The sequence below is a fragment of the Bombus huntii genome, chromosome 2 (genome assembly GCF_024542735.1).
Source record: "Bombus huntii isolate Logan2020A chromosome 2, iyBomHunt1.1, whole genome shotgun sequence".
Classification (NCBI taxonomy): Eukaryota; Metazoa; Arthropoda; class Insecta; order Hymenoptera; family Apidae; genus Bombus; species Bombus huntii.
The window spans coordinates 1,349,385-1,365,360 of NC_066239.1; the positions used below are offsets into that span (position 1 = coordinate 1,349,385).

Consider the following 15,976-nt stretch of genomic DNA (forward strand, 5'->3'; position numbering starts at 1 on the left):
CGGAGCTGGAACACTCGAAAATTCGTTCATATTTCGTCAGCGCGTGAAAATTTTAATCGAATTGCCGCCCACGTGCATCTGACCAGCTGAAGTATAAATAATTGTAGGCTGACCGTCCGTCGCCAGTGTCACTGACCATTACGCATCGCCTCGTTCAATTTCTTCCAATTTATATAAAATACGAGACGTACAAATAATATGCTTATTCTCATTAGTATTATCACAATTAACGTTGCAAATTAATACGCTCGAAAAGAACAAATACATTGAACAACTATATATATTGTTTAGATTAGAACGAATATGATGTATAATCATTATAAATTTTCGTATGGCTCTAATCGATTTAAAGTCAAAGTACAACGAGAAAATATTTCTTGTAGAGAGCTAGTTTTGTATTACTATTACGTATTCTACTACAAGATTTCTTTGTTAGATAAACAATATCGTAATTTATTTTAAAAATTAGTGTAATACGTTATATTGTACGATACTGTAATACAAATTAAAGAATATAATATAAAATCTATATAAAAAAAAAATGTAATATTCTAATGTATTTAATTCGTATTGTAGATAATAGCTTACAGTTCACTGGGAAATAAATCCTTAGGGAAGATTATTCTTTCTTATTTATTCAAGCTTTAGTCCATGGGCGTACCTACCCCTTTTGAATACAAATACATAACAATTACATTATAACTAATATTCACTTCAAAATCCTACTGACGCGACATCTGAACGAAACGATCAGAAATCACTGACATCCAAATACCTTATCATTTCACTTTTATACTTGCACCAATACATCAAATTTTCAATTATAAAACTAAATTAAGTCTTAAGCAAGATTATTATATACAACACAGATTATATACAATAAATTTTAAACGAGAATATCATAACATGAATAATTTTTAATTTAAATTAAATGAATCTATGCTGTAAATTTATTATCCTCAGGAAGGAATAATATAAATGAGAAAAAAGCTATTTATAATCCATTTATTTCAAGTAAATACTTAATAAGATTATATATCACTCAATCAATAGCTATGATGGCTAAAAGTAAAAAAATTAGTTTCTATTTACTTAATATAATTTTTTAAATTAAGGTGCGATCAATATATTAAATCATCGGCCACCACGAAGGCGAAGAACAAGATGAAGAGTTGACTCCTTTTGAATATTATAGTCGGACAGCGTGCGTCCGTCCTCCAATTGTTTACCAGCGAAGATCAATCTCTGTTGATCGGGTGGAATACCTTCTTTATCCTGAATCTTGGCCTTGACATTTTCGATAGTGTCTGAAGCCTCAACTTCTAGAGTTATCGTTTTCCCAGTAAGGGTTTTTACAAAAATTTGCATTCCTCCTCTGAGACGAAGAACAAGGTGAAGAGTTGATTCCTTCTGAATATTGTAATCTGATAGTGTGCGTCCATCTTCCAGTTGTTTACCCGCAAAAATCAATCTCTGTTGATCTGGCGGAATTCCTTCCTTGTCTTGAATTTTTGCTTTCACGTTCTCAATAGTATCAGAAGCTTCAACTTCTAAGGTGATAGTTTTCCCAGTAAGGGTTTTTACAAAAATTTGCATTCCTCCTCTCAGACGAAGTACAAGATGCAGGGTTGATTCCTTTTGTATATTGTAATCAGAGAGTGTGCGTCCATCTTCAAGTTGCTTTCCAGCAAAGATCAATCTTTGTTGGTCTGGAGGAATTCCTTCTTTATCTTGAATTTTTGCTTTTACATTTTCTATCGTATCGGAAGCTTCAACTTCAAGTGTGATAGTTTTTCCTGTAAGGGTCTTGACGAAAATTTGCATACCACCACGAAGGCGAAGAACAAGGTGAAGAGTCGATTCTTTCTGAATATTATAGTCTGACAGCGTGCGTCCGTCTTCCAATTGTTTACCAGCGAAGATCAATCTCTGTTGATCGGGTGGAATACCTTCTTTATCCTGAATCTTAGCCTTGACATTTTCGATAGTGTCTGAAGCCTCAACTTCTAGAGTTATCGTTTTTCCTGTAAGGGTCTTGACGAAAATTTGCATACCACCACGAAGACGAAGAACAAGGTGGAGAGTTGATTCCTTCTGAATGTTGTAATCTGATAGTGTGCGTCCATCTTCCAGTTGTTTACCCGCAAAAATCAATCTCTGTTGATCTGGCGGAATTCCTTCCTTGTCTTGAATTTTTGCTTTTACATTTTCTATTGTGTCGGAAGCTTCAACTTCAAGTGTGATAGTTTTTCCTGTAAGGGTCTTGACGAAAATTTGCATACCACCACGAAGGCGAAGAACAAGGTGAAGAGTCGATTCTTTCTGAATATTATAGTCGGACAGTGTACGTCCGTCTTCCAATTGTTTACCAGCGAAGATCAATCTCTGTTGATCGGGTGGAATACCTTCTTTATCCTGAATCTTGGCCTTGACATTTTCGATAGTGTCTGAAGCCTCAACTTCTAGAGTTATCGTTTTTCCTGTAAGGGTCTTGACGAAAATTTGCATACCACCACGAAGACGAAGAACAAGGTGGAGAGTTGATTCCTTCTGAATGTTGTAATCTGATAGTGTGCGTCCATCTTCCAGTTGTTTACCAGCGAAGATCAATCTCTGTTGATCGGGTGGAATACCTTCTTTATCCTGAATCTTAGCCTTGACATTTTCGATAGTGTCTGAAGCCTCAACTTCTAGAGTTATCGTTTTTCCTGTAAGGGTCTTGACGAAAATTTGCATACCACCACGAAGACGAAGAACAAGGTGGAGAGTTGATTCCTTCTGAATGTTGTAATCTGATAGTGTGCGTCCATCTTCCAGTTGTTTACCAGCGAAGATCAATCTCTGTTGATCGGGTGGAATACCTTCTTTATCCTGAATCTTAGCCTTGACATTTTCGATAGTGTCTGAAGCCTCAACTTCTAGAGTTATCGTTTTTCCTGTAAGGGTCTTGACGAAAATTTGCATACCACCACGAAGACGAAGAACAAGGTGGAGAGTTGATTCCTTCTGAATGTTGTAATCTGATAGTGTGCGTCCATCTTCCAGTTGTTTACCCGCAAAAATCAATCTCTGTTGATCTGGTGGAATTCCTTCCTTGTCTTGAATTTTTGCTTTTACATTTTCTATCGTATCGGAAGCTTCAACTTCAAGTGTGATAGTTTTTCCTGTAAGGGTCTTGACGAAAATTTGCATACCACCACGAAGGCGAAGAACAAGGTGAAGAGTCGATTCTTTCTGAATATTATAGTCAGACAGTGTACGTCCATCTTCCAATTGTTTACCAGCGAAGATCAATCTCTGTTGATCGGGTGGAATACCTTCTTTATCCTGAATCTTGGCCTTGACATTTTCGATAGTGTCTGAAGCCTCAACTTCTAGAGTTATCGTTTTTCCTGTAAGAGTCTTGACGAAAATTTGCATTCCTCCTCTCAGACGAAGTACAAGATGCAGGGTTGATTCCTTTTGTATATTGTAATCAGAAAGTGTGCGCCCATCTTCCAATTGTTTACCAGCAAAGATCAACCTCTGTTGGTCTGGAGGAATACCTTCTTTATCTTGAATCTTTGCTTTCACGTTCTCAATTGTATCGGAAGCTTCAACTTCAAGGGTGATAGTTTTTCCTGTCAGTGTCTTGACGAAGATCTGCATGATTATCTGTTACAAAATAAAATAAATTTTGTACTCAATTAGTGGATACTAACATGTATTCATATTAACGAAAAGAAATGTTCTCTTTGAAATTTGAGTACATTATTTATGTATTCTACTAGCATATTATAAGCTTTTTGTTTCCTGCATTTAGTACCATTTTTATATTACTTTTTACATAACTGTCTATCATATCTGATACTTCAGACAGCTTTCATCAGATATATTCCTACTATCATAAATCACTTCACGTATCGTTTTGAAACAAAATAATCTTTGTCTTTCATTTCAAGAGAATAAAAATGGTAGTATTTTGTGCACAATTATATTAAAAAGAATTATATAAATTAAAAATTTTCCATATTATTCCACAAATATAGTTATTCTCGAGGTATAATTCGCTGTAGCTTAAAGTCAACGGCTTTTATTTGTGCACTTTTTTAGAATAATCGTATGAAAGGCTTCAATCTGAATAATGCTAAGTGACACAGAGGTAATGGCGTCATACTGGAGAATCAATAATCGCCATTTTGTTTTCTGTTACTACGCAGCAGAAACGTAACGAATGATATGGAAAATTCTAGAGTTTTCTCAACAATTAATTATTATTCTTCGATTATATTAATATATGTATTTTAAATATATAGAAAATACATCCTTCGAAATTTTGTTAAAAATAGATCTTAAATTTTGCATTTGTGGTTGACGTCTTCAAGATCACTACTGTTACATTAAATTATGTTGCATTATTATTTTATTATTTTCTCTAAACAGTGCATTGGAGAATTTAAATACTGATAATTAACTCTTTCACTGCTGAAACTGTAATAATACGTTCTCTGAAATGCATGTCTATCATACTGAACCCATTAAATTCGTAGATTTCACATAGCGTATAACCAATCGATTGCAAAATTTGTTCAGCACTGGTCGTCTTCTTACAGGAAATATATTCAGCAGTAAGAATAAAATAATTTAGGACAAAAAGGAAGTAAAAATCGGAAAAAATAAGAAAATCTACAATTATCGGAAATTAAAATACAACAAATTCATAATGTATATAATAAACAAACGAAAGTTTTACCTTCTTTGTAGTAGCTCGTTGCAGCAAAAATTTCAATAAAATTTAAGGAGTCTCACGTTCTGCCTCTGAAAACACCCAACGTCCTATACTGAACTGAATCGAAACCACAGAGAACGTTCCTTTTATATCAGGAATAATAAGTCTTACTGATCATGCGCAAGCATGTCAGAAGATTCCTAGAAAGATGCCTATTGGTTTATATTTTTATCGTCATCGAATCTCTGACGTCGCTACGTTTGGTTGGTTCTGAGACAAAGGCTATTCTTTGTGAAATAAATTTTATTAAATTGATACCGTTTATAAAATCATTTATGGCACATTATTAGTTTTGAAATGATACGTCTCCACCAACCGAAATTTTTATTTATATGTAAATACATATGTTTCTATGAGCTGTCACATGTTGATGATAATATTATACAGCTAGAGGGCGCATAGGAAAACTGTTAAACAAAGAAAACTAATGACTCATTGTTTTTCAGAATATATTTTCTAGTAAATTCGCTATACATATAACCAACATTTATACACAATATACTAATTTTATCATTTTCCAGAAATCTCAATATTTAAGAAGTTACGTATGTGTACGTGCGTGTTTGTATATAGAACATACGTTGGTTATGTTTAGAATATTTTTTATTTGGATGAATTTTACAATCAATTGAACACATTAATCAATTTAAGCCGATTTTAATCTTCTAAGCAATTTGATCGATTTGATATTAAATTATCCTAAAAATTCAAATAATAAAAATTGTCGCACAAAAACAATTCACTATTCATACGTGTCACATCAATATTGAAGTCATGCTACATCGCAATACGATACTAGGCTGATGTAATAATCTTGGAATTGATGAAAACTTATTAATTTGATAATAAGAACTTATTTTACAAAAAAATATTAGGATATTGAAGTAATATTTCAAATTAGGCACTGCAATCAAGGTTATACATATATTTTAATGTAATTAAAGCGATGTAATTGTTTTTTTAAAAATAACATTTCGTTGATATTATTTACCAAATATTTTTGGCAAAGCGTAATGAAAATAGCATTTTTTTTTGTATATTTCAACAAAAATAAACAAAAATGCAATTAGACAAATCATGACTATGAAAATAGATTAAAATTCTGTTTATATGATTCGTTTTACATGAAATACATGACAATTTCAAAAAACAGGCGTTTACTTACGATACTATGTACAATTTTAACATGTTGAATGCCATTCTATTTTTACAGAGATTGCCCGTGGCACCTAGTTGCACCAAACAGAATGAATGTTATATAAAATTATGTTCGTAATTTACAAAAATTATCTTCTTAAATTAAAGATGATGAATTTTGTATTATGCGATACATATTACTTTGAAATATTACTTACAAGAGATAAGTTATGATGTATAATTATGTTTAATGAATTTATCTCACAGAGGTCACCGGCGACCCCCATGGCACTAAAGTGCGACTTCACGCGAATCACTTTTTTTTGCGATTATCAATTATCTCATATTATTTCTTCGCGTTGTTAAATAATTGTTCCACATCTTTATTCTTGTTGAGAGCGTTTAACAATCAGGTAGGAGCGTTTATTATACTTTTATATGCTACAAAAATTTTTGCACTTCATGTATTCTATTTAATTTTTTATAAGTCGTAAAATATTGTGAAGACTGTGCTGATTCACCCTTACTTTGTTTAGAGTATTTCAACACGACACATCGCAATATGCATCGCATCGTAATATATAGGTTTATATTTCATGTATAAATAAAACTATTTTTATATGTTCTTTGCTTCATTAATTTCGTCATACCATTGTACTAACAATGGTAATAATGAAAAATTTATAACTATTGACATTTGTTTAAATTATGTATTTCTACTAATCTTGTCGCTCCGGTTACCGGTGACCCCCGTGGCATTCAACGTGTTAATTTAATATTTCATCATTAACATCGAAGTAACCAGCTTTAAGTACCTAGACAATTATGTAATTGATCAATAATTACAACAAATCATTAGTATAAGGAAAAAAAACGAAAAATCTCGCAGATAATATAGCTGAACTCTAAGAACAATATATTTACCTTCTACTATCGAAGTACGTTTATAATAAAACACGTAATAGCTTTTCTCACATGAAATAAATCACATATTGTTCTTAAAAGTAAAGTATAATTAGAATGGCACAGCGAACGTTTGATATGATTTTTCTATATGAAAAAAATATAACGTAATTCCCACCTTAATTTCAGTACATCATCCAGTTCTTAATACTGAAAAGATAATATGCATTATTTAGATTTGAAACTTTATAAAGGCTCTACACACACGTTTTTGTAGATTTGAGGTACTGAATGAAAAAAATTTGTGAATTTCCTTCGTAATATATCTGCAGATATGTAGCGCATTACATTACATTAATATTTGGTTTAACAAATAATAATAAATTAAAGATATTACACATGTCTCTCATATATTTAAATATATACAAACATACTTTAATTAATACTGTAAAACAGAAAAAACGAAAATGGCTTAATACTCTGTCTTATAATGATTCAAAACCTGTATCAGCCCAACCTAATTAAAGGACGAAGATAAGAAGCAGAAAAATCGAAATTATAAAATTTGAATATCATTAATACACTTATTTGAAAGGACTAGTTGCACCAAACAGAATGAATGTTACATGAAATTATGTTCGTAATTTATATAAATTATCTTCTTAAATTAAACGTAAATTATATTTCCTTTGCTTTTATATCCTATCTTCTACATGTTTCATTAAAAAATTAATACAATATCAGTCTCAGTTCTACTCGGTGCCATCCAAAAATAAATTAACTTTCTTTTTATCTCAAGTGTTCTTTTTTTCTGTAAAAGATTAGCTAATTATAATCTTACAATCGAAGTGCTATTGTGTGTGTGGCCTTCTTGTTAAAGAGGATGCTTATTATCAACTCATCTTATTTGTAAAAGCTCTTACACGATATTGTAATATGCAAAGGAATATGGAAGTGAAGAAAACCTTATTCTTATCTCATGCATGTTCGATTTATTCAATCATTGCATGTGTACAACAGAAGATTCATACACTAGGTCAAAAAAATTTATTAAATGTGAACATTTTGAAATAGTATTCGATTTCCGGTGAAATTTGTAAACAAACTACAGGAAAATATTAAGAATTCTTGACACGTGCACTTAACCCTCATTAGACAGCAAAGCATTTATTTTAATGATTGATTTTTCAACTCTGCTTTCTTGGAATCTTCTGCGTGAATCAGTACACGCGGTGTGAACATACGTTGTTAGGAGTTGTTTATGCAGGGAAACATTCTGCACTTCTTTACGACTACACACACAACATACACACGAATTCTCAATACAAACTAACCTACTTTTAACTTTTCAAAACTTATAAATGTTCAGTTTTTACACCACCCTTTCTATTAAACTTTCGTCATACATTGTGACTTTGAAATATAGCTAAATAAGTAATTCAAAACTAATTAACGCATTCATCATTTCCTTTGACAAAATCCTAGTGCTGGAACTAATCGTACCAATTGCCTGTTTGGGAAAGATCTTTAGTCTTTTTAGAAGTATCCAGTGAAATATTTGCAAAAGTGTAACTATTTTAAAAGTAACATCATGCTTATTTTTATAATAATTGTAAAAACTAGAATTTACGTAAAATAAATTTAATAAATGAAATCCGAAATATTGTATTATTTTAAAGATGTTTGGAACTTGCTAAAAAATTAAGTTGCTCATAACAGACAAAGCAATGCATAATGTTTTGTCATTAAAATATTAAACTTAGTACTAATAGAAACGTGATAACTCTATGATATTATTATACATTCAAAAACAAAGTCAAGGTGCAATGATATAATCCGACCTAATAATTTCTTTCGCCATTAAAATCACGATTGCGAATTAAAACGATGCGCTATTGGTTGTCCAAAGGGAGATACATTCCAAATAATTACAATACTGTATTAATAGATCATTAGTCTTGTTTTAAACTTTGATATCTTTCCAATATAGAAACAACCTCATTGAACAAGCAATTGACACGAGAAAATTTTATTTCTTATACTATATAAGTTATGAGTAAATCGATAAAGCGAATATTTTGGTAGATCTACTTGGAGTCAGTCTCCATTTTGATCTCCTCTGCTTTTTTATCCTTTTTTGAAGCTTCACTATCTGTTCCTTCTCCATTACTGTTGTCACGTCTTCGTTTTCTAGCATATCGGCCCTTATATTTAGGTGGCGGAAGTTGTTCCATGCCCAAAACTTTATGAATTTGACGAAATGCAACTAATCGTAAAGCATGTTGCGCTGAAGCAGTTATATCTTCCCTTTGTTGGGCTGTCATATTGCCTATTGCATCAACTGGCTCTTTTTCGCACGGATCAGATAATCCTATGAAGAAATACATTATTTATAACCAGTGTAATTCAATACAAAACTATATAAAATTTTATATAAGTATATAAAAGTCAGATTGCCAATCATCTATGCAATACTGCAAAATTTCCATTGAGATAAAAAAATCGAAATACTCGATCTTGGAACCTACAATGGATTTCACAATACACTCAGTCTCGTCATCAAAATCATCACTTGGTTTTACGATTTTAAAAAATTTGAATTTTTGTACTGATTATATTAATTAGCGGGAAGATATTACGATATACCTGGGCTTCCTGGAAGCAATATTCCGCCAGCAACGCATTCTAGAAGTCTTCTTAATGCTTCACCTGGACTAAGAGGTCCTCCAGCAGTACTAATCACTTTCTCAGTTAACAATTCTAGTGCCTGAAAGAAGATTGAACACCTGTTTGTTTCTATCTAATCCTTATATTCTGACCGGGACTGAATCCAGCCAAAATATAAAGAAGAGTCTATATCAGAAATTCTACATTAACGTGAAATAGACAGAATCCTCGGCCACTATGCAAGACAGTACTGTATTCAGTTTTGAATTTTTTGAATTACCATTGAATAGTTACAAACCACTTTGTTCTACTTCTAATAAAATCAGATATCATACATGCATCATAAAAGTCGTTTCATACTAACCCATGGGTTTAATGGTCCCCACGTGGGTACACGGTTACAAAGATCACGCATTATGCGAATGACCATAACACAGCTCTGGAGTGAAGTTGCTCTAGCCTGTTAAATACGATCAGTATTTTAGTACATACAATTTGATACACACTTTAAAGTCTCTGAGTCTTCTGGAGATGCGACACCCTAAACTACTTTTAATTTGCTTTGTGTGGGCTTTAGCTATCCTCCCAGCCTCGTGCCTATAGCTCCTAAATATTAGCCCATATCAAAATTATCGGGTGTTTATTAAGTATTTCCTGAACAATTAATGCCTAACATAATATTTAAAAAAAAGTGCAACGTATCAGAAAAACTGTACACTTGTCGAACTGCCAAATACAACTATTGAACTTATAACTGAAAAACACCCGATATACTTATGACACCACTGTGTGTTTGTGCTTGTCTGTCTTTCAATATTTAACAGTGCTTTCAATGCACATTATGTAGAAAGTATGAAATAAAGTACATATGTATAAAGAGAAATACACTAACTTCAAGGATTTCTAAGACAGACCTAGAACAGACTCAGTCTAGGCTACAATGCATTAAGATTAATCCAGAATAATGAATAAGCTTGATCATAAGCATCGTAAAGCAATTTAGTGCATTATAAACAAAACAAACAAAACTACATCTTTTGAAGAAAAATTACGTACTTTTAACACGACTTTCTGCAAACAGTTTCCTATTATTCTGGATGTTGATGATTTGAAGCAAAGCAAATGTAAATGCTTTTGATGTGCATTAATATTTTAAATGCTACAATTCACGTTTACATTATGCTTATACTTCTTGCCTGAGACTATCTGATTGCACGTTCGATGTATTCTGTTTCTGAAATTATGCTATACATACACTTCTTTCTCTTCCTTTTTCCCTTTTTAATCAAATTCTGCCAATAATAAAATATTGCCACTACCATCCACTTATAATAACTAACACATTGATTATAAATTACAAATAGTACATGACAAAGATTTTCGGATTAACTACCATAAAATGTAATATTAGTGGATAAAGTGGATTGGCAAACCTACAAAACTGAAACATCAAACGTGATCAAATAAACATTTCAGACAAAATCATATCAACAAGAAGATAGATAGTAATAAAAATAAAATTGTCACAAGGCTGGAAGTTCTAAGACTGCTCTTTTTGGCGGACAGAGAGAGAGGACAACTTGCACGCGTTTCACGTATTAGGAAAAAATAACAGAAAACAGTCACTAGTGCCAACAAAATGGCACTGACAATTCGAGATCTTGAACTGAGAGTTGATTGATTCAAACCTGAAACCACTTGGCATGCCTGAGTGCAGCTAAAGCCTCCAAACACTTAGCCTTGGGAAGTACATCCGGTGGATCCGGTTTCGTCACAGTAGGCGCCGCGGGCGTTGTTTGCGGTTGAGCAGCTCCCTGTTGCTGCTGTCCAGCATTATCTGAGATTCCAACAAAGAAAGCACAACACGCTTAGACAACACTTAGAGTGTTTGATCATGCCCAACTTGGGTTTTCCCTCTATGTATAATTATATTTTAACTCAAGTACATCAAACTTGAGGGCATAGTCTAAAACATTCTCATTGAAATAAAAATAAACCTAATCGAATGTAGTACATAACAATGATGCATTACTCCTATTCCTGGACGTCCTTTCTTCGCGTTACAAAAGAACGACCGACGTTTCTTACTAAAATTGACAGCGTTACTTAAAATTTAATATTAAAATAACGCTATCAAAAGAATCGTCGGTTAAGAATAAGGAGTTAACTGCGCATTGTGTATTATGCGTACAGCATTCGATAATAGAGGGTTTTCATTAAAATTATTAATGCATGATCAAAAAGTCCATAGTTTTAAGATTGCCTCAGCGTTGTTTCCTCATACCAAAAGCGTGTCCACGTTCATAATAACATATTATCTTCCTTAATGGAGACTCCAGCTTAACTATTATCGACATAACTTATAAAGTATACTACTACAAATTAACTTAAAATGAAGAAAAGCGACATCTAATCGTACCAAGTTTACGCTCTCTCTTTTCCGTTAAAAAATGGCTGTTAATATATTTCTATCTACGCTCTTACATATTTTTAAATAGTAATGCCTTTCAAAAATATAAATTATACTCAGTCGTGGACACACTAAAATGCGGCTGTATCAAAAAGAAAAAGGAATTTTTCATGTTAGAGCGTATATACACTGGCAACCGTTGAAGTCCTTGGCTGCCCCTGCATCATCCTGGTGCTTAGAAAAATTTACAAAGAAGCTTTTGGGCCATGAAAAGAACAAACAAAATTCATAAACCACGTTTTCAAGATAGTAGCATGAAAATAAAAAATGCTTTCTGTAAAATCTCTAAAATTATCAGTTATCCTTTTCTTGGCCACTATGAAAATATAAAACGATCAAATCACCTGCAGCAGCAGCTGGTTTGGGAGTTTCGCGCATTAAAGGACTGGTAAGTGTTACGCTAACAGTCACGCTGCCTCCTGAAACAGTTAATGCTGCTGACTCTGGGTGTTTCCCAACATTGTAAGTATCCTCGGGAGCTACGATCTTCAACTGTGCCGGAAGTATCTCAGCAACTTTATTTAATAATGATCTGTAAATAAGAAAATATTTATATATGAATTTGTGTACAAAATTATATATTTATGTACAAATACATAAATTTTTCCAACTAACCGTGTTGGTTTTTCTGCACACAGGACTACAAGACAAACGTGATTGTCACCAGATAATAGAAGTCCCTTCGCTAAATTGCCAACACGCATTACCCCTCTTAATATCCTGGAATCTTCTTTTTCCTTTTGGAATGAAAACAAATTGCCGTCGCTGCCATCTTCTTTCTGCGGCGTTATTGTTTTCTTTTTGTCAGAATCTTCTTTAATTTTGACTATATCTGCATTTTGTTGCTGTTGTTGTGACTGCTGTTGTTGAGGTTGCTGCGGTGTAGTTGTAGTTGGAGCCGTTGAAGTAGCATTAGTAATAGATGGAGCTGTTTTCTTGCCTGCAATTATAAAAATATTTTAACTATGCTACAGATATAAAATATAAAATAAGAAAAAGATAAAAGAAGAAATAATTACCTGCTTCTGCCAATGTATCAGATACAAATTTCAATGCCTTTTCAGTATGTGAAACGATCTTCTGAACTGCCAGCAGTTCCTGTTCTTTAGGATATATGGTGGTATGATGAGCTAATACATGTTTGTCATCTGATGAATCTGGTCTTCTTTGAGGACCAGGGAACATCATCATCGGTGGTGGTCCTGGGAAAGGACGTGGCATTGGTGGAGCTCCAGGTCCACGTCCATAGCGTCGATACCACTCATAGTACTCACATTCTTCTTCATAGCGTCGTCTTTCTTCCCAATACATCATTTCCTCATCCATCATTGGACCCATAGGTCCCAATTGATTAATTTCTTCTCTACGTCGTAAATAGTCGTCTCGCATTTGTTGTCTACGAAATTTTTCTTCTAACATCTTTCTTTGCTTCAAACTTGGTTTCATATCAACAACTAAGTCGGGATTAACTTTTTTCTTATAAGCAAATCTGTGTCGTCTTCCTTTCATATGCATATCTTTGGCATTGGGGTCATTAAATCTGCATTCACAAAGCTTACAATTAAAACTTATGATTTTTCCATCTTCGGATTTGTTTTCTTCTATGTACTCTTGACCAACTGGTTGAATATCTTTTTCATCAACAGCTGCTTCTTCGACAGTTTCCTCTGTTGCAGTTTCTTCTGTCTTAATTTCCGGGGCTTGATTTTGATTTACAGTCCCCAAATTTCCAGCTGCAAATATTACACATGATATTAATATGTATTCCATAGCTATCAAATTTGTATATTCAATTTAACATAGAATGTGTATCTGTAAAAAAAAGGATTACTTACAAGCAACAAAGTTAATTTTAGGAGTAGCTGTTACAGTTGGCTTCTTAACCCCTGTAGTTTTAGCTGCGGCTGCTGGTTTTGGGTTCAAAACTGTTGGATCTGCGCTTGGTATCGGTTTACCAAGTTTAGTGTGTAACTTAACAACTTTTTGATGTTTAGCCCCCCTAATATGAGCAGCATAAGCATCATTTCCAGTACAAGTTACATCACAAAGTTCGCAACGTAGACTGTTGCCTGCGCCACGTGCCGGTGGTTGTTGAGGTACTTTCAAAGAAGCTTCTTTCTTCTTATGTTTTTGGCCCTCCAGATGCTCACGGTACGTTTGAGGTCCAGCACAGCTGATCTTACAGACATCGCAATAGTGTAGTTGTTGTGGCTTGGGGGGCTGCTTGGGCCGCATTGCCTTCATTCCTCCCCCTCCAGTGCCAAATCCCTTTCGTCCGTAGCCCTGCCAACCTCCAGTCTTCTGGTTAGTTGAATTGCTGTTTGCACTCTGTTGGGCTACATACATAGTCGCAGCGCTATATAGCGCTGCGTCGTAGCCGGAATACGTTGTACTCGCCGTTTCTAAGGGAAATGAAATTGAAACCTCAAACTTTGGAGGAGTCAATCCTTTATATTCATGGAACCATTCTACTAACTTGTACCCATCAAAATGAATACTTTATTCTTTTGATGAAACATTTATCACGTATAATGTATAGTAATCACAAATCTTTATATAAAGTCAATTTTATAACTTCAGAAAGATTCAATTCAGCTAAATTTTTAAGCCATGTCATGGTTTAAAATATTAGCAGAATTTTATTGTATCATTCATATGTATCAATTCCAATACCCAGAGGATCAATTTCATGTTATTAGTGCCTACATCACGGTTAGCAGGACATTTACATAGGATTTTTAATCTTGGCGAAAAATATTAACATATATACATATATATATATATATATATAATTTAATGAAAACTTACTATTTGTAGCTGTCGATGGTGTAGCCGCGGGTGTTGCAGGAGCTGTATATCCTGAAGAATAGGTAGCACTTTGAGTAGGATTAGATTGCTGATAAGCTGTACTTGATGCTTGGTATGTTTTAGCTTGTCCAGTAGTAGTAGCTTGTCTGGCTGTGCCTGTATAAGCACTAGTGGTGCTATATGCAGGTTTCGCAGCTTGATAATGTGTTTCTGTAGTAGTGTAAGTCGCTGCAGCTGCAGCAGGTTGCTGATAATAAGTTTTAGCAGCGTCGTATGTAGCTGCAGGTGCAGCACGCCCGTAACCGTAATCGTATGTCTGAGCCACAGTACCAGGATTAGCAGCTATAAAGAAAAAAGACCTTATGAAACTGGAATGTAAGCACGAAAATACTGGATACTAGACTCTATTTATGAAAGAAAAGAAAGATGAAAAATATGAAATTGATTAAAATGAACTTACCAGCGTACGTGGTCCCAGTAGCGGCTGCAGCGGCGGCCGCTTGATACGTTTCGTAACCTGTAGCCGCAGCAGCAGCGGGTCGTTGAGTGTACGTGGCGGCAGTTGCCGCTGGAGTTACTGCGTATCCCGCTTGACCAGTCTGATAAGCGGCTGCGCTGGTCGCTCTGTTCGAAAGAATAAATAGGTTTTCTTACAGACAAGGAATACAATGAAAAATGGAAACGCAAAACGAAAAAGACCTCTATCGGATCCGTGCCCGGGAGAGACGCTCGATGGACGCTCTACTCTCAGCAAGAAATGGCGGCCAAGCCGGCTGGGCTCTCGCGTGCACCGATTTTAACGAACAATTATTACTCCCGCCAACGTAGTTACCGTCACGAATTTTCGAAAAACTTAACACTAGCTACTTAATAATTATGGTATGCAATCGATTTCGTACCCATATTGCGTTCCGCCGTGAGTAAACCCAAAATAATTGTTCTGAGCCATCCTTCCTCGCAGAGAATCCCGGAAAGAAGGACAATGGAGGAAGTTGTAGGGCGTGCCACGAACTCGATAGAATGGCGGCGCTGCCGCGGCTCCTATTGGTTATTCTGTTGGAGCCGGGCGCAACAATTGCAAGAATGCCGCGCCCTCAGTGGCCGCTTCCACGAGAACCCTTCGTCGTCCTCCGACAAACTACCTCCGCGCAAATCAACGCGCTACCGTACTAGCCAGAGAAACTACCGCGAGAAAGTATTCACGAAGCGGACAGATGTATACG

General features: G+C 34.4%; 2 protein-coding genes and 1 long non-coding RNA gene across 6 annotated transcripts; 1 reads left to right on the forward strand and 2 right to left on the reverse strand.

Moving 5' to 3' along the window:
* Positions 1–991: 991 nt before the first annotated feature.
* Positions 992–6,465, reverse strand: LOC126875613 (polyubiquitin). 3 transcript variants are annotated; one of them, XM_050638539.1, is made up of 4 exons: positions 6,124–6,465; positions 5,934–5,997; positions 2,862–3,654; positions 992–2,177 (listed from the first exon to the last, which is right to left on the reverse strand). In XM_050638539.1, the coding sequence occupies exons 3-4, from the start codon at positions 3,646–3,648 to the stop codon at positions 1,135–1,137; spliced, it is 1,830 nt and encodes a 609-aa protein (XP_050494496.1). In that variant the 5' UTR covers positions 3,649–3,654; positions 5,934–5,997; positions 6,124–6,465; the 3' UTR covers positions 992–1,134. The 3 variants fall into 3 exon arrangements, with proteins under 3 accessions (XP_050494496.1, XP_050494497.1, XP_050494495.1); XM_050638540.1 differs by lacking the exons at positions 5,934–5,997; positions 6,124–6,465 and adding an exon at positions 4,733–4,896 and having other exon boundaries at positions 2,862–3,089; positions 3,318–3,654; XM_050638538.1 differs by lacking the exons at positions 5,934–5,997; positions 6,124–6,465 and adding an exon at positions 4,733–4,896.
* On the forward strand, positions 1,243–3,164 carry LOC126875749 (uncharacterized). The gene is made up of 4 exons (XR_007693635.1): positions 1,243–1,392; positions 1,849–2,076; positions 2,305–2,532; positions 2,989–3,164. It is a non-coding gene; the product is annotated as an uncharacterized LOC126875749 (long non-coding RNA).
* Positions 6,466–7,199: 734 nt separating the features above from the next.
* On the reverse strand, positions 7,200–15,969 carry LOC126875567 (zinc finger RNA-binding protein). 2 transcript variants are annotated; one of them, XM_050638518.1, is made up of 11 exons: positions 15,653–15,969; positions 15,214–15,377; positions 14,754–15,095; positions 13,781–14,347; positions 12,965–13,678; positions 12,561–12,885; positions 12,290–12,477; positions 11,164–11,312; positions 9,840–9,935; positions 9,455–9,575; positions 7,200–9,179 (listed from the first exon to the last, which is right to left on the reverse strand). In XM_050638518.1, exons 1-11 carry the CDS (start codon positions 15,700–15,702, stop codon positions 8,896–8,898), a joined length of 3,000 nt encoding a protein of 999 aa, XP_050494475.1. In that variant the 5' UTR covers positions 15,703–15,969; the 3' UTR covers positions 7,200–8,895. The 2 variants fall into 2 exon arrangements, with proteins under 2 accessions (XP_050494475.1, XP_050494478.1); XM_050638521.1 differs by having other exon boundaries at positions 13,781–14,236; positions 15,653–15,867.
* Between the last annotated feature and the right edge of the window lie 7 nt (positions 15,970–15,976).